The sequence below is a fragment of the Convolutriloba macropyga genome, chromosome 6, assembly GCF_964194025.1.
Source record: "Convolutriloba macropyga chromosome 6, txConMacr16.3, whole genome shotgun sequence".
Classification (NCBI taxonomy): Eukaryota; Metazoa; Xenacoelomorpha; order Acoela; family Convolutidae; genus Convolutriloba; species Convolutriloba macropyga.
In genome coordinates this window covers 35,708,588-35,732,406 of record NC_134473.1, presented here as the reverse complement: position 1 = coordinate 35,732,406, position 23,819 = coordinate 35,708,588, and the positions used below count along the sequence as shown (strand labels likewise).

The 23,819-nt window shown below is 39.3% G+C and overlaps 1 protein-coding gene across 1 annotated transcript in view; it reads right to left on the bottom strand.

Annotated features, from left to right (window-relative positions):
- Nucleotides 1–3,990: 3,990 nt before the first annotated feature.
- LOC142340953 (melatonin receptor type 1B-B-like) overlaps nt 3,991–23,819 on the bottom strand; it is a 103,993-nt gene continuing 84,164 nt past the window's right edge. Inside the window, exon 8 of the mRNA XM_075391737.1 lies at nt 3,991–4,226. Coding sequence (XP_075247852.1) covers nt 4,145–4,226 — 82 coding nt within the window. The 3' untranslated portion in view covers nt 3,991–4,144. The remainder of the gene's footprint in view (nt 4,227–23,819) is intronic.

Sequence of the window (23,819 nt, the reverse complement as noted above, 5' to 3'; positions counted from 1 at the left end):
ATTTTTTATTTCACAGAATTTGGTTCATACTATCTGCAATAATTTCTGTTTGGAAAATACATACGCTAAGGATGACTTTGAAAAGTTTGCTCGCTTTTTTTGAGTTGGGGTCTCAATTGAGATTTGCTCCGCTTTTGCACCTTTTTCCTACTTGTGAAGGGTTCATAGATTGAAAAGCAATATGTGAATTGATGTACTGTTTGTTCATTAATTGACCTCGAACGCAGTTATTATAAACGTATCTTTTATATGCAAAATTTTTGCTCGACCATTTTTTTATTTTTGTTCTAGAACAATCCTTGACTTCGCAGGTGATCTTTTTACGATTCTCTTGATCATTTGGCAGTGATCCCAATCGGGTTCACTCCTAAGTAAAGTGTGTTGGTAAAATTAAATCGTTTATCTCGTAAATTAAATCGTAAAATTAAGTGGTTTAATTGAAGGCTTTATAGTTCAGTGGTGAGGGCTATAAAACTAAAGCTCCAGAGCTTGCGTATTCGAACTGTAATCTGTCCGGATGATTTTGCACTAATAAACAAAAGTTTATCTAGGCTACAACCCTTGATTTAAATTGCCCCGCCTATCGATCTGTCCGACGTTAGTATTTTATGATGTTATTTACCAGCACCTGGTGGTTGCGACGATTGTTTCAATCAGGGGAAAAAATGATGAAACAAGGACGAAAAAATGATATTGGGCTCTTGTTATCAGTTAAGAAAATGACGGGTTTTCTTGTTCCCCAAATAAACTGTGAAAAATGATCTAGAGCAAAGTACCGTCCAATGAAGCGTTCTTTGAAAAAAAAGTGAAACCTACTTTTGCTTATAATGGTACCCTATGTACGATAATAATATCTTTTCCAGAAGTTTTCTTTTGAACTCATAAAAACAAAAGGGTTTGTTTCATACTTGGATTATTTATGATTTCGTGGGTTTCATGTTAGGAGCATAATTGATTTCATACGTTTTGCGTTGGAGTCCTTGAATTTTCTTGTTGATATAAGTGACAACGATCCAACAAGAAATTTTCATTGTGATCTTACAATGCCAAAATGCTTTCTTTAATTAGATGTATGATGTCTTCGGTTTCAAATTCGGATCATTCATGATTTATTTGGTTTCTTATTAGGATTATAAATGAGATCTTTTAACTCGTTCTAAGCCCAAGCTTTCTTTAAAAAGTTTTAAATCTTGCGTTCGATGAATTGTTTGTCCATGATTTCTGTGACTTTATACTGCTACTGGTCAACATTTGAACTTCATACAGGGATTTTTTATGATTTGTTCGGTATCAAGGTGGCATCTTACAAAAAATCGAGCATCGTATTAAGGAAACGATATCAAAATTATATAATCTTTGTATGAAAGCAAAAATATTCGACCCCGGCCTGAATTTAAACGTCTTGCATTGTAATTATTTGTTGAAGAAGGATATCAACGCCAAGATAATCATGAAAAGAGCAGAAGTAATGCTCTGAATTTTTACCCATTTGTGTTTTTCACATAATTTTCTTTCCGGTCAAAGGCAAAGCAAGCTACTATTTTTCAAAAACCTCAATGCTGATTATAATGGGAGCAGTGCAGGCGCTCTGATACTTGGATATAACAGTAAAATTCATTTAGATGATCAGGTTTATCTTTTATCAAACATTCTGCTTGTTCAAAATGCTGCGTTGCTCCTTCTCCTCCCCCAAATACCCTAAATATACCATGAGAGATTATAATTCAGTTGGGGGGGGGGTCGGCTATAATGGTAAATTGGTGAAAGACCTTTATTTCGCAGTTGATTGCTTTTTTCCAAAACAAAGCTTTTTCCAATAGGAGATTTGTAAATATTGCCATTTCCTATTAAATCGTGATGTAAAAGTCATTCTTTTATAAACCGAGAATTTTGACGGCGACGTCAAAAAGACAAAGTTGAACTTGAATATGAAAGATATCTCAACAGAAAGTAGTCGAACTTCGCACTACGAGACCAGAGACAAAATAATTTTCTGATTAGACCGCGACAGAAATGGCTTTTTGATTACAACAAAAGACGATGATTAACAATTGAATATAAAGTCTATATGATATAACAGGACATACTTTGTGGGTACACGTCTTGTGGATAATTACAGGAAAATGTCATTGTTGGAACTATAGGGAATGGATAATTTTAAGAGAGGTTTTATGTACTCTTCAATATCAATACGCATTCATCAGAGTTTTTCAGATCCCTAGTCGAGACCTGGAATTATTAAAAGACCGTCCTCGACAGATTTAAGGTATGAAAAGACTGTCCTCGACAGATATTGGGTATGAAAAGAATTTGTCTGCAGATGGACCCAATGTGATGTCCTGGACTTTGGCTGGAACTAAAACAACCGTCCTAGAGTTTGGCTGGAACTAAAACAACCGTCCTAGAATTTGGTTGGAACTAAAACAACCATCCTAGAATTTGGCTGGAACTAAAACAACCGTCCTAGAATTTGGCTGGAACTAAAACAACCGTCCTAGAATTTGGCTGGAACTAAAACAACCGTCCTAGAATTTGGCTGGAACTAAAACAACCGTCCTAGAATTTGGCTGGAACTAAAACAACCGTCCTAGAATTTGGCTGGAACTAAAACAACCGTCCTAGAATTTGGCTGGACCTAAAACAACCGTCCTAGAATTTGGCTGGAACTAAAACAACCGTCCTAGAATTTGGCTGGAACTAAAACAACCGTCCTAGAATTTGGCTGGAACTAAAACAACCGTCCTAGAATTTGGCTGGAACTAAAATAACCGTCCTAGAATTTGGCTGGAACTAAAACAACCGTCCTAGAATTTGGCTGGAACTAAAACAACCGTCCTAGAATTTGGCTGGAACTAAAACAACCGTCCTAGAATTTGGCTGGAACTAAAACAACCGTCCTAGAATTTGGCTGGAACTAAAACAACCGTCCTAGAATTTGGCTGGAACTAAAACATACGTCCTGGAATTTGGCTGGAACTAAAACAACCGTCCTAGAATTTGGCTGGAACTAAAACAACCGTCCTAGAATTTGGCTGGAACTAAAACAACCGTCCTAGAATTTGGCTGGAACTAAAACAACCGTCCTAGAATTTGGCTGGAACTAAAACAACCGTCCTAGAATTTGGCTGGAACTAAAACAACCGTCCTAGAATTTGGCTGGAACTAAAACAACCGTCCTAGAATTTGGCTGGAAGTAAAACAACCGTCCTAGAATTTGACTGGAACTAAAACAACCGTCCTAGAATTTGGCTGGAACGAAAACAACCGTCCTAGAATTTGGCTGGAACTAAAACATACGTCCTGGAATTTGGCTGGAACTAAAACAACCGTCCTAGAATTTGGCTGGAACTAAAACAACCGTCCTTGAATTTGGCTGGAACTAAAACATACGTCCTGGAATTTGGCTGGAACTAAAACAACCGTCCTAGAATTTGGCTGGAACTAAAACATACGTCCTGGAATTTGGCTGGAACTAAAACATACGTCCTGGAATTTGGCTGGAACTAAAACAACCGTCCTAGAATTTGGCTGGAACTAAAACAACCGTCCTAGAATTTGGCTGGAACTAAAACATACGTCCTGGAATTTGGCTGGACAAAAAAGGGGTTCTGGAATTTGACTGGGCAATAAAGGTGTTCTGGAATAAATAAGTGTCCTGGCTGAACAATAAAACATGTCCTGGAATTACGCTCGCGACCGTTATAATGACTTGTTTTCAATTTCCTTTAAAGTCAAGGACATGTAGCGAAATTGGTTAAGCATTGGGTAAGATTGGAGAAGGTCACGAGATCGAACCCAGATGTTGTCGGAACTTTTTAGTTTGCCTCATTTTTGCATATGAAAAGAATTTGGCTGGACTTATGGAAGGAATTAGCGTCGAATTTAACTAGGGTCCTCGACCGTGTAATTTAATTCAATATTTACCCCCTACCTGGAATTAATAGGTCTTTTCGTAAATTCCAGGTCTCGACTAGGGATGCGTTTGATGTGTTTGCTTTTAAATTCAACCCTCCCCCTACAATTGTAAATCCTGGGTTCTTTTCATCTCTTTGGGGGCATAGAATGACTATATTGCATAGAAGATTATAGATTGTATATATTGTTGACAATTGTTTGTTTGTTTGTTCGAATGCAAAGTAATTGTTTATTTGTCATTGCCAGCACCCCCAGTGTGAGAAGTGTTTGCTTGAGATCGGCTCGTTGGTTCTTTCCCTTCATCCTCAAACCTGAAACATCCAAAGTCGACCTTTATAGTCTGTTGCTTGTAGAATTCCAGAATTTCTGGGTCCTGGTGTCGCACTGTGTATATAATTATATACACAGTGCGACACCCGGGCAGAGAAATTCTGCCAAAACTATGAAAGATAAACGGTAACTAGCATTACCGAAAAATCCGAAAAATCACAACGTTTTTTGTACCCAATTTTGCGTTGAATTTAAAAGTAGATCTTACATAATTTTGGAGGAAATTAGCGTAAATCTTACTTAATTCTCCGTTGAATTTAAGCGTAGATCTTACCTAAATTTGCATTTTATTTAGGTTAGATCTTACCTAAATTTTCTTTGAAATCAGCGTTGATATTACAAAAATTCAACGCTTAGACCTCTGCCTATGAGACTCTAACCACTGCCTTCGTGAATGCTGGTCCCCCTCCGCCACTGTCCCAGCGTACCTTAGTTTTCTTAAGAACCGCATCCTTTATAAATCGGACTGTAACATTACATTCCTCATCTAACATAATTAGCGCGTTTCTAATCGTAGCTCTTAGATAACTTTGTGGTTTCAAGCGCAGTATTTTTCTCCTTAGCCGAACAAGACAACCCAACATTATAAACTCCGCCACTTCACTTACTCCCTTATCCCACGTACCATCACCCCCTCCCGCAGTTCCCCCAAACTTAATACAAGCTACCTTCCTCCAAATCTGCCTACCATTTTAATGCACTTCCTCCTCCCCCACAAGTTACCTACCTACCTACACCTGCCTACCACCCAAAACCAAAACTATTTCTAAAATTTTGTCAGGCATGTACTTTTTTTTAATTAGCGGAAAACGCAAAGGTTGGAAACCCAAAATTATGTAAGAGCTACCCTAAATTCAACACAAAATTATGTAAGTTCAACGGCAATTTTAACAAAAAGTTGCGTAAGATCTACGGTTAGAACCGCACAATTGTGTAAGGTCAACGCTAACTTCGAAGCAAAATTGTGTAACAAACGCTAAAATATGTAAGAGGTACTCAGAAACTCAAAATTATTTAAGAACTACGCTAATTTCAACGCAGAGGAATATAAAATCTACAATTAAAAAAAACACAAAATTTTGTGAAATATACGTTTAGAAACGCCAGGGATTTTTCAGCGCTTCTTGTGTAGATCTTACATAAATTCAATGCTTTCACCTCCAATCCTACGAAATCTTGCAATTTTTAGCGGTGACGCCTCGTCCCGGGCAACAACACTTTGAATCGCATATACCTTAGCCTGATTGCAGATTGCGAGTCATAAAGCAAAATTGTGAGTGGTTTTGTTTCAGTTTCATAGCTAGTTCCACATAGTCGAAGCAGTGGCGAAACAAGCACAACCAAAATGACGGAATAAATTTCCCTAAAATGTTCTATTATATTAACTCAGTAAACCTGTAGTTCGAAAGTTCAATTCATCTGTAAAAGATAAAGCAAAAGGTATTCAACAGTAAGCAACGTATAAGTATCAAACGTACAATCATACAACGTAAGCATTAACGATCAATGCAACAAGTGAAACTTAGGCGGCAAGGTTTTTTCGATGCTCTTTTACTGGTTTTTTGTCTGATGTTATTGACGTAAAATCAATTTGTATTCAATCGGCAATTGTCTAGAAAAACCTTAAAATATTAAGCTGAAAACCACCTCAATCGGTACATATCGTGGTTATATTTACCTAAAATTAGGTTAATTGAACTTTTTCGGAACTTTCTACGTATATTAGAACGTATTTAAATCTTATTTTAAAGTTTAGAAATACTCGATTCTGATTGGATGAAAGTCGTTCATTTACTGCGTAACATCCTCCGGCCCGGAAGAAGATGTTGGAAAACTGGTACAAGTTTTACAAGCGGGCGGACGAGTGAACCGATTGACGTACGTAAAACGGCGGAGCGCGCGACGCTATCGGAGCCGTAACGGAGTTCCACAATCCGAGCGGTTGGGTAGTAACTCCTGGGGTTGGTTTCCTCAATTATCCAAACCAATTCACCGGTCTTAAGGTGCTGCTCGGCAGGCGTCTGCCACTTAGAGCGTCGGTTCAGCGTCGGTACGTACTCTTTGATCCAACGGGACCAGATCGCATTAGCGTACGACTGCGCACGGGCGTAACGTTTACGATGGTCGAGCTCATTGTTGCCGACAACAGACGGAATACCGGCAGAGTGTTCTCCTAAAAGAAAGTGGTTGGGCGTTGAAGCGTTCAAATCGCACGGATCGGCGCTTACGGGTGTTAAAGGACGCGAATTGAGAGCATTCTCCGCGAGACAAAAGGTAGTATGCAGTACCTCATCCGTGAGGCAACGCGTGCCAAGAATAGTATACAACACGCGTTTGAAGCTGCGTACCAACCTGTCCCAGATACCCCCTTGATGTGGTGCGCTGGCTGGATTGAACCTCCACTTTATACCTTTGTGAGTGAGCTCAGCTGCAATGTTGAAAACGTTCCACTTTTCAATACTTTCTCGGAGTTCTTTCTCCGCTCCAATAAAGTTAGTGCCATTGTCTGACCAAATCATGGCAGGTGTACCTCTACGTGACACAAACCGCTCAACTCCCATAACACAAGAACTGGTGTCCATGGATGTAACTATCTCGACATGGACAGCGCGATTAGTGAGACAGGTGAAGAGGAAACCCCACCTTTTCTCAGTAGTACGGCGGACAGTGACAGAGAATGGCCCAAAGTAGTCAACGCCAGTGTTCGTGAAGGGAGGAGACTGGTAAGCAAGTCTCTCCCTAGGTAAGTCAGACATGATTGGTTGCATAGTTACAGCTTGGAATTTTCGGCATCTCAGGCAGTGTGCTTTGATGGAACGCAAGGATGATCTTAGTTTCAGTGCTGTATAGTGTTCCTGCACAATTGATCTTAGGTATTCAACGCCCTGATGATAATGCTTTACGTGCGTGAGTTCAAGGAACAGTTTTTCAAACGGATGACGTGCATCTAAGATGATTGGGTACTTTACGTTAAACCCAACTTCAATTAACCGCTTGATGCAGCCCGAGGAACGGATTAGCCCATTTGGACTAATAAAAGGTGAATGTGGAGCAATTCGGCTGCTCCGTTTAACGAATTTATTGTCAAGAAGATCTTTTCTTTCGGCTTCAAAAGACTTTCCTTGCACTAAATACTGTAGATGACGCTCGGCTTCGTCAAGCTCAGTAGGGTTGGTAATGCTACCATCGTGGTTGCGGTAGCCGGCATGTTTCGGCAAAAGCCGGAGAACGTATGCGGCAATGCGCAAGTGCTTTTGATAAGAACTAAACTTATCAAATGGGAATAACGACTGAACGGGAGTTGTCTGTTTTTTAACAGATGTAGCGAGAGAAACAGTGTCTTCTATAATGACTGCTTGGTTGACGCCAAGTTTGATGTTATTAATGACGTCTTTGTTCGGCACGAAAGGGAAACTTGAGTTAGTTAAGAAATGTGGACCATTGACCCAACTGCTTAGTTGCCAAACCTCAGCGGTCATTCCACGCGTGCCAGCGTCAGCTGGATTATCCTTAGTTGCGACGTGGTTCCATTGGTCAAAGCTGGTATACTCCAAAATTTCACAAATGCGGTTTGCAACAAAGATTGGTTGCTTTTCATTAGAGTTAATCCATTGGAGAACGGTCGTGCTATCTGTCCACATGAATACTTGGTTGAGAGTTACGGTAAGTGTTTGTGTAATTTCCCTTTTCAGTCGAGCGGCAAGTAGAGCTGCTTGTAATTCGAGTTTTGGGACAGTCATTACTTTCATTGGCGCCACGCGCACTTTCCCTAAAACAAACGCAATCTCTGTTTTTTCTTGGCCCGTAGGTATTTTTACTCGGGCTCGCAAGAATGCGACCGCACTGAAAATATCCTGCGAACTGTCACCGAACATATGCAAGTCTATATTATCAAAGGGTCCACTAAAGTAACTTCGGGGAATTTTGATGTTTTCAAGCTTTGGTAAGTCCGTACTCCAAACCAAAAATCTTTGAACCATGTCCTGTGGGAGCTCGTCATCCCATTGTTGTCCTGTGACACGCCAGATGTCTTTTAAGAGCAGTCGCGCACCGACGGTAAACGGTACAACAAGACCAATGGGGTCAAAAACTTTCGAGACAAGACTTAGGACCAAGCGTTGCGTGAGGGACTTGGTAATAGCGCAGCTTGTACCCCGACTCACAACTGAAGTGTCATTAGTGTGATCCCACTTTAACCCTAGCACATGCGATGAATCCTCTTGACATGAAACAATAACCTTGGGCTCAGTAGATTGAGAGGAACCATCAATTCGGTCAGCCAGATTTGGTACATTGCTTACGAACTTTGTAAGCTTGAACCCACCGAGATGGAGAAAATGTACCAATTCCTTCGATCTATTGATGGCTTTCTCTGGAGACTCCACTGAGTCAAGATAATCGTCCATGTAGAAGTTTTCAAGGACGGCTTTTGCAGCTTCGGGGTAAAACTTGGCATTGTCTCTCGCAATGCGTTGTAATGCATAGTTGGCGCATGTGGGCGAGTCTTTAGCCCCAAATATATGGCGCGTATATTGATACACTACAACGTTAGTTGTGGGGTCCTCCCGCCACAGAAATTGAAGTGATGGTTGATCTGATGGTAACACGCCAACCTGTAGAAACATTCCCTCGATGTCGGTGGAGACGGCATATGGATGTTGTCGGAAGCAAAGAATACGTAAGTAAGACTTTGGAGCACATCAGGGCCAGTGAGCAAAGATTTATTCAGTGAGGCGCCATGAAATTTTGCTGCTCCATTAAGCACCCTACGCACCTTACCTGGTTTGTTCGGGTTTAAAACCGGATGGTGGGGTAGGTACCACTCTTTATCGGACCGGCTCTCAACCTTGTGAGCGTCCGGAACCTCAATTACATACCCCTTATTTAGGTCTTCTTTGATGGTGCTAGTATACTTCTCTCTGATGTCTTCATCCTTGGCCAAACGTTTTTCGAGCGATTGTAGTTGCACAAGGGAGGAGAAGTAATCATTTGGGAATGGATGTTGTCTGCTGCCCACAGCATTCCGACATCGTATCTCAGGCCATTGTGTATGGTGGTACTCTCAAGCATCTCGTGAGCCCTTGCGTCTACTGCAGATTTGGAGTCGACCTGCTTGTTTGCCCCGAATGATTCAATGTCGTACCATGACTTTACTTGACTTGCTAACTCATTGTCATGTTCGATATTCACTTTAAAGCACGTTGAGGTTAAACAAGAACTTGATGGTAACGGACCGCTTAAGACCCAACCTATGAGTAAGCGTACGGCAACGGTTGAACGCTTCTCATTGGCAGAGAAGTATTCTAACGGGCGGATGGCATGATAGACATCTTGTCCGAGTATCATCTCAATGTCTTTATAGGAATATGTCACGGATCAAGGACCGCTAAGTGTGGGTAAGACTCTTGCAGGGCCTGTACATTAATTATATCAGAGCCGACGTTCAGACTCTCTTTAACGAAAGGGTTGATGGTAAATGGTTCGAAATCTTGATGTTCTCTTGGTTTCACACTAACTTCGACAATCCTAGTGTCAACTACTTCTTCGGTATTAATACCCTTGACAGTTAGCTTTAGTGCTTTACCGTGCAAACCGAGTCTATCTGCGAGACTACCGGCCACCCAAGAGTTACTGAAGGCGGTATCACACAATACTAAAGCCTTGGTATCTAAACCGGACGAATTGACCAACTGCAATTCCGTAACCTGAAGGAGCCCTTTAACATCAGTAACAGATGACATTGTTGTTGTCTTGTTAGACGGCTGTTGACTAGTAGTTGCTTTACTTTGACCTGTGTTGCCAGAAGACTGGATATTATTGGGATTTGTTGACTGTTTTGTTGGGAAAACCCTATCTGCTCTATGCAGTAGTGAGTTATGAGAACTATTACACCCCTCTGCTCGGCACTTTCTTGGCTGAGGGCACTGGCGGAATGTGTGCTTGTCCCTTAAGCACGAAAAGCAAAGTTTGTTATCCGCCACCAACTTAGCACTCTGGGTTGGAGTCTTTTCCTTGAAAACTCGACACTCCCATAGCCGGTGGTTAGCTTTGCATACAATGCACCGAGAGTAAGCGTTTGTGGAAGAAGATGGAATTTGATTCTTTGTGTTCCTTTGTTGTGAGTTTGATGCAAACACTTTTGAGGCTGTTTTGGTCTTTGTTACTGAAGTGATGTTCTCTTCAGGTTTGGCCTTGGTTGCGCTTTGTTTCATAAGATCATGGGCCTCAGCATTTTCTTTAAGCCAATCGTTAAAGGCAAGGAGGGTAGGCTTAACGCAGTGCTTCTTAACCGTAAAGAGTGACCATGACTCTTCCATGTTTGGTGGTAACTTCTGTACGGCTTGGTTAAGTAGGGAAGCGCTCTTCAAGTCAGCATCATATGATAGTGACTTGAAAACCCCAACGAGGCTGGATATGGCTGCAGAATAGTTGATGATGTTATCACTATTGTGCATTTTAAGAGGCGGAAAATTGCTTAGTTTATCCAAGTGTGCACTTACGACTGCCTGTGGCTGGCCAAATTTACGTTCTAAAGTCATTAGTGCATCCTTGTACATTAAACCACAGTAAGCAAACTCGGTGATTGCAATCTTTGCTTTACCGGTGACGAGGGTTTTGAGGTATGTCAATTTAACGTCATCAGTTAGCGATTGCGAGTCAATTGCGCTTTTGAATTGACCACACCACTCGTGCCATTGTAATGGATCGTCATTATACTGAGCAAGTTTCCATTCTGGCAAGGGGTCATTTTTCTTGCTGGTTATTGCATCAGCTAATTCCCTAATCAATGACGCATTGTCCGGTATCGGAGGGGCAGGTGCAGACACCTGCGAACCACTTCAACTCAACGGAGTGGGTCCAACATAAGGGTATGTTGGGTGAAAAACCGGAGTGGCCAGACCAGGTACAATATTACTTGTAGTTGCATTCGGGTTTTCCTGATGTGTGCCGGATGGTGATTGCATATCAATCAAAAGGGGTGAATTCGAATATATTTGTTGTGGAAAATTAGTAACTGATGGTGCGATGTGTGCCTGTACATTTAGAGCAACATTATTTATGGTAGTAATGTCATGGTTGACTAATGACAGTCTGTGCTGCGGAAAACGCCAATGACTCATATTTTGCTCAAAACTTTGGCCGAGAGGGATATTGGGCATATTTGGGAAAGGAGGAGCAACCGAACGTACAACTTTGTGTACTCGGTTATTACTATTCTGAAAATTGTTGTTGACGAGAGGCTGGTTAATCAAAGGGGCGTGTGGGATGGGAGCAGTGAGGTTAGGTGCGAAGACTGGGTTCGGAATGGGAAGGTCATTAGGATGAGCGGGTTCGGTGTTGTGCTGTTGAGTGTTTGGACTTGGTGGGGCGCTTGGGTGCAAGGGAACATTTATTACGGGAGCTGGATGATTTGTTGTCGGGAAAGGAGGAAGAGTGGCGTTTGGTGCTCGGGGGACACAATTAATTTGTTGTCGGGAGCATATTTGCTGGGCCAAATTATTCTTCGGCAGACTTGAAGTTTAAGGTCCCCTGGATTGTGCGTGTGGAAAAAACTCGGATGCATTATTTTGATTTTCTTGTGGTGCCAACGCCTGTGGTGGAATGGGCTGTTGAATGGGCGGTGAAGAAGCCCCTGGGGCGTTTATAGAAGGCGGCTGACTATCCGCGGTTCCTTGGTTAGTTATGCTTGGGAGCGCCGTGCCATGCTGGCCTGTTTGATTCATTTGCGCCCTTAGGTGCGCCTGGTACAACGCCTGTGTGTTAGCAGCAGCCAAACAATTTTCAGGTGAGGTATAATAGGGGTCGAGTTGCTACAAGGTCTCAAAGCTTAAGAAGTAATTGCCTCGACAATTTTTTGGAATGGAATGCCTTGAAATGTCAGTGTTGTGATCTTCCACTGCTTCGTCGTTATTGTGGCTAGGGCATTCTGGAGGATCTTTTTTAACCTCTGGTTCACCAGTTTTCTCGTTGTTAAAACTTAAAGCAAGTGATGTGTTGATCCAATCCTGGACGGCCTTTTCACTTCTCATCGAGCTCCTAGCACTTGCAGTTGTTTCAGACTGGCTACCTTTAGAAACGGCGTCCAGCAATTCAAATTCTTGAAGAGTTGCCTCTGCCAACCGTTTCCTGTTGTTTTCCTCCAGTTCATCTAATTCCATTTGCTTTTTCTGTTTAGCAAGGCGAATTGCTGCCTCATTCTGTTTTTCAATTTCTTCGCGCTTCATTTTGGCAATTACGTAATCATGTTTACGCTGACTGGATGTTTTTGACGATGCCACAATTGAGGGAAGTCTAGAACGAATGGAAGCCCTTGGTTCCTGGAACTCACTCACTTTATCATCAGCAGAGTTGATGTGTTTTCGTGCTGAAGCGAGGATCTTGTCGTTCTTAGTTGTCATTGCCTCCAAGTAAGACTCTAATGAAGGAACAAGTGCACTTGGATCCTCCGTTTTTCCAGCAAATGCAATCAAGTCCATACAATCATTTTTGTCTACAACAGTCATAAATGGTTCGTTGCACTTTGTTACTAGGCGTTCAACTTTCACTCGCCTAATTTGACTATTTATACAATGAAGGATATCTTCATGTATAGCATGCAAATCAGCTTCACGCATTGACCTGGCAGCGTACAACTTTTTAATTTTTTGATCAAGACTTAGACATCATGATGTTATTATTTCCAATGACCAGCAAAACTACCACAGCACACGGTTATCTATTATATGCACACTCCAAACATATCAAATCCACGCAAATTAAACCCAACTCAAAATACACCAAACACAGCACACTGTAGACAGTCTGGAAAACAAACCGCCCAAAAAGCAGAAAAGGTAGTCGAGCACACGGTTCCCGACAAAAACAGAAGTGGAGCGCTGAACGCTATGCGCTCAACGCGGAGGGAGACAAAAAACACGGGAAAACGAGCGAGCAACGCGCGACGAAACGGAGACGTTACGAACGGGAAGTCGAGCGAGCAACGCGCGACGGAACGGAAACGGGACGTGCGGGAAAGCGAGCAAAAAACGCGCAACGCAACGAACGTGGACGTTGGGAAGGAACGGGCGCGAAATGAGGTCGGAAAGAGCTATGTTAGCGGACCACAGCAAAAACTCAAGCAAACAACCTAGCCGTAACTCCAGAACAAACTTAAGTCACACCCTAGGAAGAAGGAGAGAAGCTACTGCAAGACAGTCTAACATAGTTCATAATGGGTCTATAACGACAAATTTAACGACAAACTAATTTACGGCAATGCAATAGTGCACTAAAAGGATGCAAATGTCAAGAAATTTAGCCGTTAATCCGGAATAAACTTAAGTCACATCCTATCAAAACCAAAACCAAAACGAACAATCAGCATACTAACGGTATTAAACAAAATACAGCAAAATTGAATAAACTACAATAGTGTATTTGTAGACTAAGACAATTGGAAAGGTCAAGAGACAATCCAGCCGTAACTCGAGAATAAACTCAAGTCACACCCTAGAAGGCAAAGAGACCAAACCAACTAGCAATCATACAGGTACACAAACATACAGCAGCAAAATCAATATACTACAGTAAATCAGTAAGGCTGATAATTCGAAGGACAATCCAGCCGTCACTCGAGAATAAACTTAAGTCACACCCTATAAAGCTATAAGAACTAAACAACAAACCAGCATACTAGCATACTCAACATACTACAGCAAAAACAACAACATACTTCATCACATACGACATACTACACTGAAATTTGGAAAAGTAGCGGAAGAAAACGAAAATCGAAGTTTTGGGAGAGCGACGTTATTGAGAAAAAAAATCGTAACACGGAAAACTAAAAAGCGAATAGACGAAAAGAACGCGGGTAAAACGGTTCATAAACGATCGACGAGAAAAATTATGGGAATTCGATTTTTTTTGTAGGCCGGAGGTTGTGAAAATTTTCACTAGTTTTTTGTGTTTACGAACCTTCTTGCTGGAAAATTGATTTTTTTGGACAAATTTGTCAAAATTTTATGTTTTCGTTCAATTTTTTCTATTTTTGGTTAACATTTCTGCAATTTTTTGAATACCGATCGGTAATCCAGTAAGTTGGACTGTTTTATGCCTGAAAGTACGGTTTTTCAATATTCTTTATTGATATTCTATGTTTTTTGATTTGCATCAAAATTGACCAAAAATTTTCAAAATTGGACAAATTAGCATAATTTTCTTTCAATTTTCTCTTTATCAGAGGTTGTTTTTGATAAACGAACCAACTGTATCAGTTTTTTCGAATTTTCGTTAAATCTACCAAAAATGTTCAAAATTGATGTTTTTTCATCTCAAAAATTGTTTTTTGTGGGCCTCCTTACCAATATTTGCTACAAAGATTAGTTTACTTCTACTACACTAATGTCAAAATAAATTTCACGGGGTGGGTTCCTTGCCGCCTAAGTGTTGAGATTTTTCTTAATAATCAGGGTTTGAAAATTTCAAAGAATCACAGAGCGGAAGACGATGGTTTCAGAAAGCGGAACAGGATCCAAACTAAATTCACCTCTCCTCAAGATTGTATCCCATGGCCCAATTGGATCCTCGTCCAAAGTGTCCGTTGACCACATTCCCTTCTCGATACTTCACCTTCTTGAGGTATTTGTTGAGCATCCTGACATTGGCAACTTTGTCCTCTGTGTCTACACATACAGCACGACAATAACCTATTCAGTCAACAAGTCCATTTGAGACACTGTGTTGTGTCATCTTGAACAACTGAGGACCTATCTGGTTACCACATTGGCCCACTTGCACCACGATTGAGCCAGAGTTGGCGTAGTGATCTTGCTGTGAAGCTGAAGAGGGTGGACTCATTGACCGCAGTTTGATATCCTCAACTGCTGATTATGATAACTAATCAAGCTTCAGATAAAGAACCAAATATATCTATCTATTAAGTTGATCATAACAATTAGGTTAAAGATGAAAAGTATTCTGCATGAACTTGGGGGAATCATATCTGGCCCGTATTCTCGCGGCACCATATTAACTCAGTAAACCTGTAGTTCGAAACTTAAATTCATCTCTAAAAGATAAAGCAAAAGGTATTCAACAGTAAGCAACGTATAGGTATCAAACGTACAATCATACAACGTAAGCATTAACGATCAATGCAACAAGTGAAACTTAGACGGGAAGGTTTTTTCGATGCTCTTTTACTGGTTTTTTGTCTGATGTTATTGACGAATAATCAGTTCGTATTCAATCGGCAATTGTCTAGAAAACCTAAAAATATTAAGCGGAAAACCACCTCAATCCGTACATATCGTGGTTATATTTACTTAAAATTAGGTTAATTGAACTTTTTCGGAACTTTCTACGTATATTAGAACGTATTTAAATCTTATTTTAATGTTTAGAAATACTCGATTCTCATTGGATGAAATTCGTTCATTTACTGCGTAACATATTATGTGTACAATTTTATGCAAATATATTTATATTCAAATTGATTATGTTTGAATACAATCAACTTATTGCAGTACATATAAACGTTTAACCATCTGGTAACATTTTCTGAGCTTACATATTTGCTATCCAAAAACGAAAATGCGCAAAATTAACGATTTCATTGGCTTGTATAGGGATTGTCCACTCATGCTGCACCGATCAATTATTATTTCAGCTGCATCGTGACAATTTATTCAGGCGCAAATGAACCAAAATCTGACTGACCCACATTTTCTTCAAACAGTGGCAAGAATATAAGGAATATTAAGCGCCCAACTGATTTTAACCTTTCCAATCATTCTAGTCATTACAACTCGCTTAGCCTCCCCTTACCCCGGAAAAAATTACTCGTACCTATACATAAATTACAGTATTTGAGGGTCTAGCCTGGGATTTGCATTGGAAAAGAGCCCACAAGTATACCACTGATGATCTGACAACAATATCGTCCAAGTGATTTTTCTTGTTTAGCCTACTCAGGCACAGTTACTCAAGATATTCGGTGTAACCATTGTTGCCTCGACAATTACCCAAAAAACAGGAATAACAGGAACACACTTCCGTCAGTTTTATTCAAAATCAATATTATTTGAAAACCAACATGAGCCAACAAGGCAAGACATTAGCAGATGGGAAAGAAAAACAACTAAAAAAAAACAAATCAGCGAAAAACAGCAGGAAATTTCTAAAGGTTCGTGATGTTAATATCTTACAAACCGTCTTTTCGTTAATGAAATTTAAAAAAAAACAAATTGCAGGCCTGTAAAAACTGATAAGAGCCAGAATTGACAAAAAAATAAGCATTGTAATACATAAATTCAACGCATAGACCTCGGCCTATGAGACCCTAACCACTGCCTTCGTGAGTGCTGCCGCCCCCTCTGCTACTTTCCGAGCGTACCCTAGTTCTCTTAATAACCGCATCCTTTATAAATCGGACTGTAATATTACATTCCTAATCTTACATTATTTACGCGTTCCTAATTGTAGATCTTAAATAACTTTGCGGTTCCAAGCGCAGTATTTTTCTCCTTAGCCGAACAAGACAACCCAATATTATGAACTCCGCCACTTCAATTACTTCGTTAACCCACCTACCATCACCCCTCCTGCATCAATGTGGCGAAACAAAGACAGCCAATGTGACCGAACAATTTAGGTTAAAATGTTCTATTATGTACCATATTTATGTAAATATATTTATAATCAAATTGATTATGTTTGAATATAATCAATTTATTGCAGAACATTTAACGGTTTAACCATCTGGTAATATTTTCTGAGTTTACATATTTGCAATCCAAAGACTCTAATTCCCACACTTAACGATTTTTGGCTTGTATAGGGATTGTCCACTCATGCTGCACGGATCAATTATTATGTCACCTGCGTCGTGACAATTTATTCAGGCGCAAATGAACCAAGATCTGATTGACCCACATTTTCCTCAAACAGGGGCAAGAATATAAGGAAAATAAAGCGCCCAACTCGTTTTAACCTCTCTACTCATTCTAAACTCATTACATTTAGCTTAGCCTCGCCTTCCCCCAGGAAAAATTTACGCGTACGCATATATAAATTATAATATTTAAGGGTCTAAACTGGGATTTGCATTGGAAAAGAGCCCACAAGTATACCACTGATGATCTGACAACAATATTGTCCAAGTGATTTTTCTTGTTTAGCCTACTCAGGCACAGTTACTCAAGATATTCGGTGTAACCATTGTTGCCTCGACAATTACCCAAAAAACAGGAATAACAGGAACACACTTCCGTCAGTTTTATTCAAAATCAATATTAGTTGAAAACCAACATGAGCCAACAAGGCAAGACATTAGCAGATGGGAAAGAAAAAAAACGAAAAAAGCAAATTAGCGAAAAACAGAGGGGAATTTCTAAGGGTTCGTGATGTTAATATCTTACAAACCATCTTTTCATTAATGAATTTAAAAAAAAAGTAAATTGCAGGCCTGTAAAAACTGATCAGAGCCAGAATTCACAAAAAATAAGCATTGATAGTACATAAGTTCACAAAGTTACCTACTTACCTACCTACACTTCCCTAACACTCAAATCCAAAATAATTTTGTCAGGAATGTACTTTTTTACTCAGCGGAAAACACAAAGCTAAGAAACGCAAAATTATGTTAGATCTACTCTAAACTCAACACAAAATTATGTAAATTCAACGGTAAATCCAACAAAAAATTCCATAAGATCTGCGGTTAAAACGGCACAATTTTGTAACGTCAACGCTAATTTCGATTCAAAATTGTTTATTATCAACTCTAAAATAAACGCTAAAAATGAAACACAAACTCATGGAAACGCAAAATTATGTAAGATCTACGTTTAGAAACGCAAAATTATATAAGATATACGCTAAAGTAGGTAAATCCCCGCTATTGTTTAATACTGACGCTAAAACAAACTCTAAAGTATTTAAGAGATACTCATAGAAACACAAAATCATGTCAAATCTACGCCTAGAAACATAAAATTAATTAAGAACTACACTAATTTCAACGCAAAGCAAGGCAAGACCTACAAGTAGAATCGCAAAAATATGTGAAATATACGTTTAGAAACGGCAGGGGTTTTACTAACGCTCCATGCGAAGATCTTACAAAAATTGAATGCTTTCTCCGCCAATCCTACCAAATCTTGCAGTTTTTAGCGGTGACGCGTCGTCCCGGGCAACCACGCTTTCAGTCGCAAACTTTAGCCTGATTGAAGATTTCGAGTCACAAAGCAAAATTTTGAGTGGTTTTGTTTCAGTTTTATAGCTAGTTCCACATAGTGAAGCATGATCGACGTCGTGGCGAAACAACGACAGCCAAAGTGACGGAACAAGTTTTCCTAAAAATGGTCTATTATTTTACCGTTTTTATGTAAATATATTTATAATTAAATTGATTATGTTTGAATATAATCATTTATTGCAGAACATATAACGGTTTTACCATCTGGTAACGTTTTTTGAGTTTACATATTTGCAATCCAAAAACTCTAATTCCCACACATAACGATTTCATTGGCTTGTATAGAGATTGTCTTCTCATGCTGCACGGGTTTATCTCACCTGCGTCGTGACAATTTATTCAGGCGCAAATGAACCAAGATATGACTGACCCACATTTTCCTCAAACGGGGGCAGGATTATAAGGAATATACTTCGCCCAACTGATTTCAATCTCTCTACTCATTCTAAACTCATTACAACTCGCTTAGCCTCCTCTTCCCCCAGGAAAAACTTACTGGTACCTAAACATAAATTACAATATTTGACGGTCTAGTCTGGGATTTGCATTGGAAAAGAGCCCACAAGTATACCACTGATGATCTGACAACAATATTGTCCAAGTGATTTTTGTTGTTTGGCCTACTCAGGCACAGTTACTCAAGATATTCGGTGTGACCATTGTTGCCTCGACAATTACCCAAAAAACAGGAATAACAGGAACACACTTTTTTCAGTTTTATGCAAAATCAATATCAGTTAAAAATCAACATGAGCCAACAAGGCAAGACATTAGCAGACGGGAAAGAAAAAGAACGAAAAAAAAACAAATCAGCGAAAAACAGCAGGAAATTTCTAAAGGTTCGTGCTGTTAATATCTTAAAAAAACCATCTTCTCGTTAATGAAATTTAAAAAAATAAATTGCAGGCCAGTAAGACCTGATAAGAGCCAGAATTGACAAAAATAATAAGCGTTGATAATACAAAAATTCAACGCTTAGACCTCTGCCTATGAGACTCTAACCACTGCTTTCGTGAAAACTGCCACCCCCTCTGCTACCTTCAGAGCGTACACTAGTTCTCTTAATAACCGCATCCTTTTAAATCAGACTGTAATATTACATTCCTAATCTTACATTATTTACGCATTTCTAATAGTAGATCTTAAATCACCCCCTCCCGCAGTTCCCCTCAAACTTAATACCAGCTACCTTCCTCCAAATCTGCCTACCAGTTAAATGCACCTCCTCTCCCCACAAAGTTACTTAATTACCTACCTAAACCTCCCTAACACCCAAATCCAAATAGATTCTGTCAGGAATGTACTTTCTTACTTAGCGGAAAACGCAAAGCTAAGAAACGCAGAATTATGTTAGATCTACGCTAAACTCAACACAAAATTATGTAAATTCAACGGTAAATCCAACAAATAATTCCACAAGATCTGCGGTTAGAACGGCACAATTGTGCAACGTCCACGCTAAATTCGACGCAAAATTTCGTAATGTCAACTCTAAAATAAACGCTAAAATATGAAACAGATACTCAAAGAAACGCAAAATTATGTAAGATCTACGTTTAGAAACGCAAAATTATGTAAGATATACGCTAAATTAGGTAAAATCCCCGGTGTTGTTTAATACTGACGCTAAAAAAACTCAAAAATATTTAAGAGGTACTCATAGAAACACAAAATCGTGTAAGATCTACGCCTAGAAACGCAAAATTAATTAAGAACTACGCTAATTTCAACGCAAAGTAATGCAAGATCTACAAGTAAAATCGCAAAAAGTTGTTAACTATACGTTTAGAAATAGCCGGGATTTTACTAACGCTCCATGCGAAGATCCTAGAAAATTTGAATGATTTCTCCGCCAATCCTACGAAATCTTGCAAATTTTAGCGGTGACGCTTCGTCCCGGGCAACCACGTTTTCAGCGGCATACCTTGGCTTGATTGCAGATATCGAGTCATAAAGCAAAATTTTGAGTGGTTTTGTTTCAATTTCATAGCTGGTTCTACATAGTGAAGCATGACTGACGCCGTGTCGAAAGAAGGACAACCGAAATGACAGAACAAGATTTCCTAAAATGTTCTAGTATTTTACCATTTTTATGTAAATATATTTAAATTGATTATATTTGAATATAATCAATTTTTTGCAAAACATTTAACGCTGTAACCATCTGGTAACATTTTCTGAGTTTATGTATTTGCAATCCAAAAATTCTAATTCGCACACTTAACGATTTTTTTGTCTTGTGTAGGGTTTGTCTACTCATGCTGCACGTATCAATTATCTCACCTGCGTCGTGGCAATTTATTCAGGCGCAAATGAACCAAGATCTGACTGACCCACATTTTCTTCAAAAAGTGGCAAGAAGATAAGGATTATAAAGCGCTCAACCAAGTTTGACCTCTCTATTCATTTTAAACTCCTTACAACTCGCTTAGCCTCCTCATCCCCCAGGAAAAATTTACTGGTACCTATACAAAATTTACAATATTTGAGGGTCTAGCCTTGGATTTGCAATGAGAAAGAACACACAAGTATACCACTCATGAGCTTACAACAAAATTGTCCGACTGATTTTCTCCGATTGGCTTACTCAGGCACGGTTATGTTCCGTGTAACCATTGGTGTCTCGACAGTTACCCAAAAAACCGGAATAACGGGAAAACACTTTTGTCAGTTGTATGCAAAATCAATATTAGTAAAAAACCAACATGAGTCAACAAGGCAAGAGAATAGCAGACAGGAAAAAAAATCAACGGAAAAAACAAATTACCGAAAAACATAGGGGAACTTCTAAGAGTTCCTGGTGTTAATATCTTACAACCCAACTTTTCGTTGGGCCAGTGAAAAACTGATAATTAATGATTAACTGACAAGTAATGACAAAAATAATAAGCGTTGATAATACATAAATTCAACGCTTAGACCTCTGCCTATGAGACTCTAACCATTTCCTTCGTGAGTGCTGGTTGCGCTCCTGCCACTTTCGCAGCGTACCTTTGTTTTCTTATGAACCGCATCCTCTATAAATCGGACTGTAACATTACATTCCTCATCTTACATAACGTACGCGTTTGTGATCGTAGATCTTAAATAATTTTGCGATTCCAAGCGTAGTATATTGCTCCTTATCCGAACAAGACAACCAACAATATAAACTCCGCCACTTCACTTACTCCCTTATCCCATGTACCATCACCCCCTCCCGCAGTTCTCCCCAAACTTAATACAAGCTACCTTCCTCCAAATCTGCCTACCAGTTAAATGCACCTCCTCTCCCCACAAAGTTACTTAATTACCTACCTACACCTCCCTAACACCCAAATCCAAATAGATTCTGTCAGGAATGTACTTTTTTACTTAGCGGAAAACGCAAAGCTTAGAAACGCAAAATTATTTAAGATCTACGCTAAACTCAACATAAAATTATGTAAATTCAACGGTAAATCCAACAAAAAACTCCATAAGATCTACGGTTAGAACGGCACAATTGTGTAACGTCAACGCTAATTTCGATTCAAAATTGTGTAATATCAACTCTTAAATAAACGCTAAAATATGAAACAGATACTCAAAGAAACGCAAAAATATGTAAGATCTACGCCTAGAAACGCAAAATTAATTAAGAACTACGTTATTTTCAACGCGAAGTAAGGCAAGATCTACAAGTAAATTCGCAAAAATATGTGAATTATACGTTTAGAAACGGCAGGGGTTTTGCTAACGCTCCATGCGAAGATCTTACAAAAATTGAATGCTTTCTCCGCGAAACCTAACAAATCTTGCAATTTTGAGCGGTGACGCCTCGTCCCGGGCAACCACGCTTTCATTATTGTCTCACCTGCGTCGTGACAATTTATTCAGGCGCAAATGAACCGAGATCTGAATGACCCACATTTTCCTCAAACGGGGACAGGATTATAAGGAATATAATTCACCCAACTGATTTCAACTTCTCTATTCATTCTAAACTCATTACAACTCGCTTAGCCTCCCCTTCCACCAGGAGAAAATTACGCGTACATATACATAAATTACAATATTTGAGGGTCTAACCTGGGATTTGCAATGGAAAAGAGCCCCCAAGTATACCACTCATGATCTGACAACAATATTGTCCAAGTGATTTTCGTTGTTTGGCCTTCTCAGGCACGATTAGTCAAGATGTTTCGTGTAACATTTGTTGCCTTGACAATTAGCCAAAAAACTGGAACAACAGGAACACACCTACCAGTTTTATGCAAAATCAAAAATAAAAAAATCAAACATGAGCCAACAAGGCGAGAGATTAGCAGTCAGGAAAGAAAAACAACGGAAAAAAACAAATTAGCGAAAAACAGAAGGGAATTTCTAAGAGTTTCTGTTGTTAATCTCATACAACCCATCTTTTCGTTGTTGACATATCAAAAAAACAGCAGGCCAGTGAGAATTTGATAGGAGTCAGAAATGACAAAAAAATAATGAACAACTTATTGAATAAAAACAGTAGCAGAAACTTGTAAACTACAAAATTCTTGAAGTTTAAGTTTTTACGGCCAGTTCTATGCTGCTAAAGTTTAACAACATCTCATGTACTGGCCTATAGAAATATTGTCTGTCCCTAACATCTGGAGGCGGAACATTTGTTAATATGTGTGTGCAAAATAAATATTTGTGTACAAAATAAGTGTAAAAATTCTTATTTCAAAAATGCACACATTCAAAACATGAATAAGGCTCTGGTACGGTATCAGATGATGCCTCATTTTGTGCAAAAGCATTTGTACAGTCCAATCTTGCCTAACCTAACTTAAATTCACTCCAGGGAAATCTGAACCTACTCTGTCTACTGAAGTGCTTGAACCATTAAATATTAATCTCCAAAAAGATACAAAGTAAAATATGTCTGAGCAGGAGCTATATGAACGCTGACTAACGTTGCCTGGCTGTAGACCAATTTATATTTTAAAATTGGAAAAGGCGAAAACCACAAAAAAACGGATGAAAACTTAAAAGCACAGCGAGCAAAGTACATATAAATTTTTACGAGCAAAGTACATATAAAAAGTAGAAATTTTTATTAAAAAAAAACAAATTTTTTTGGAACTAATTTTTTGATCGACCTTGCTTGACATGTAAGAGACAATAAGAAGCAGCCAGAAAACGCAAAAAATTGTGAATTTAGCCAAATAAACTAACAAATTAGTATAAATGCATGGTGTTAATGTCCTCAAAACCCGATTGTACTGTTCAATTCTGCAGTGATCCCAATTGCGAGTTCGAAGGAAGATTTATTGACACTAGTTAAACTCAAGAAAACCATAATAACCGAAAATGATATGCTAATTTGCTTTTTTGATAA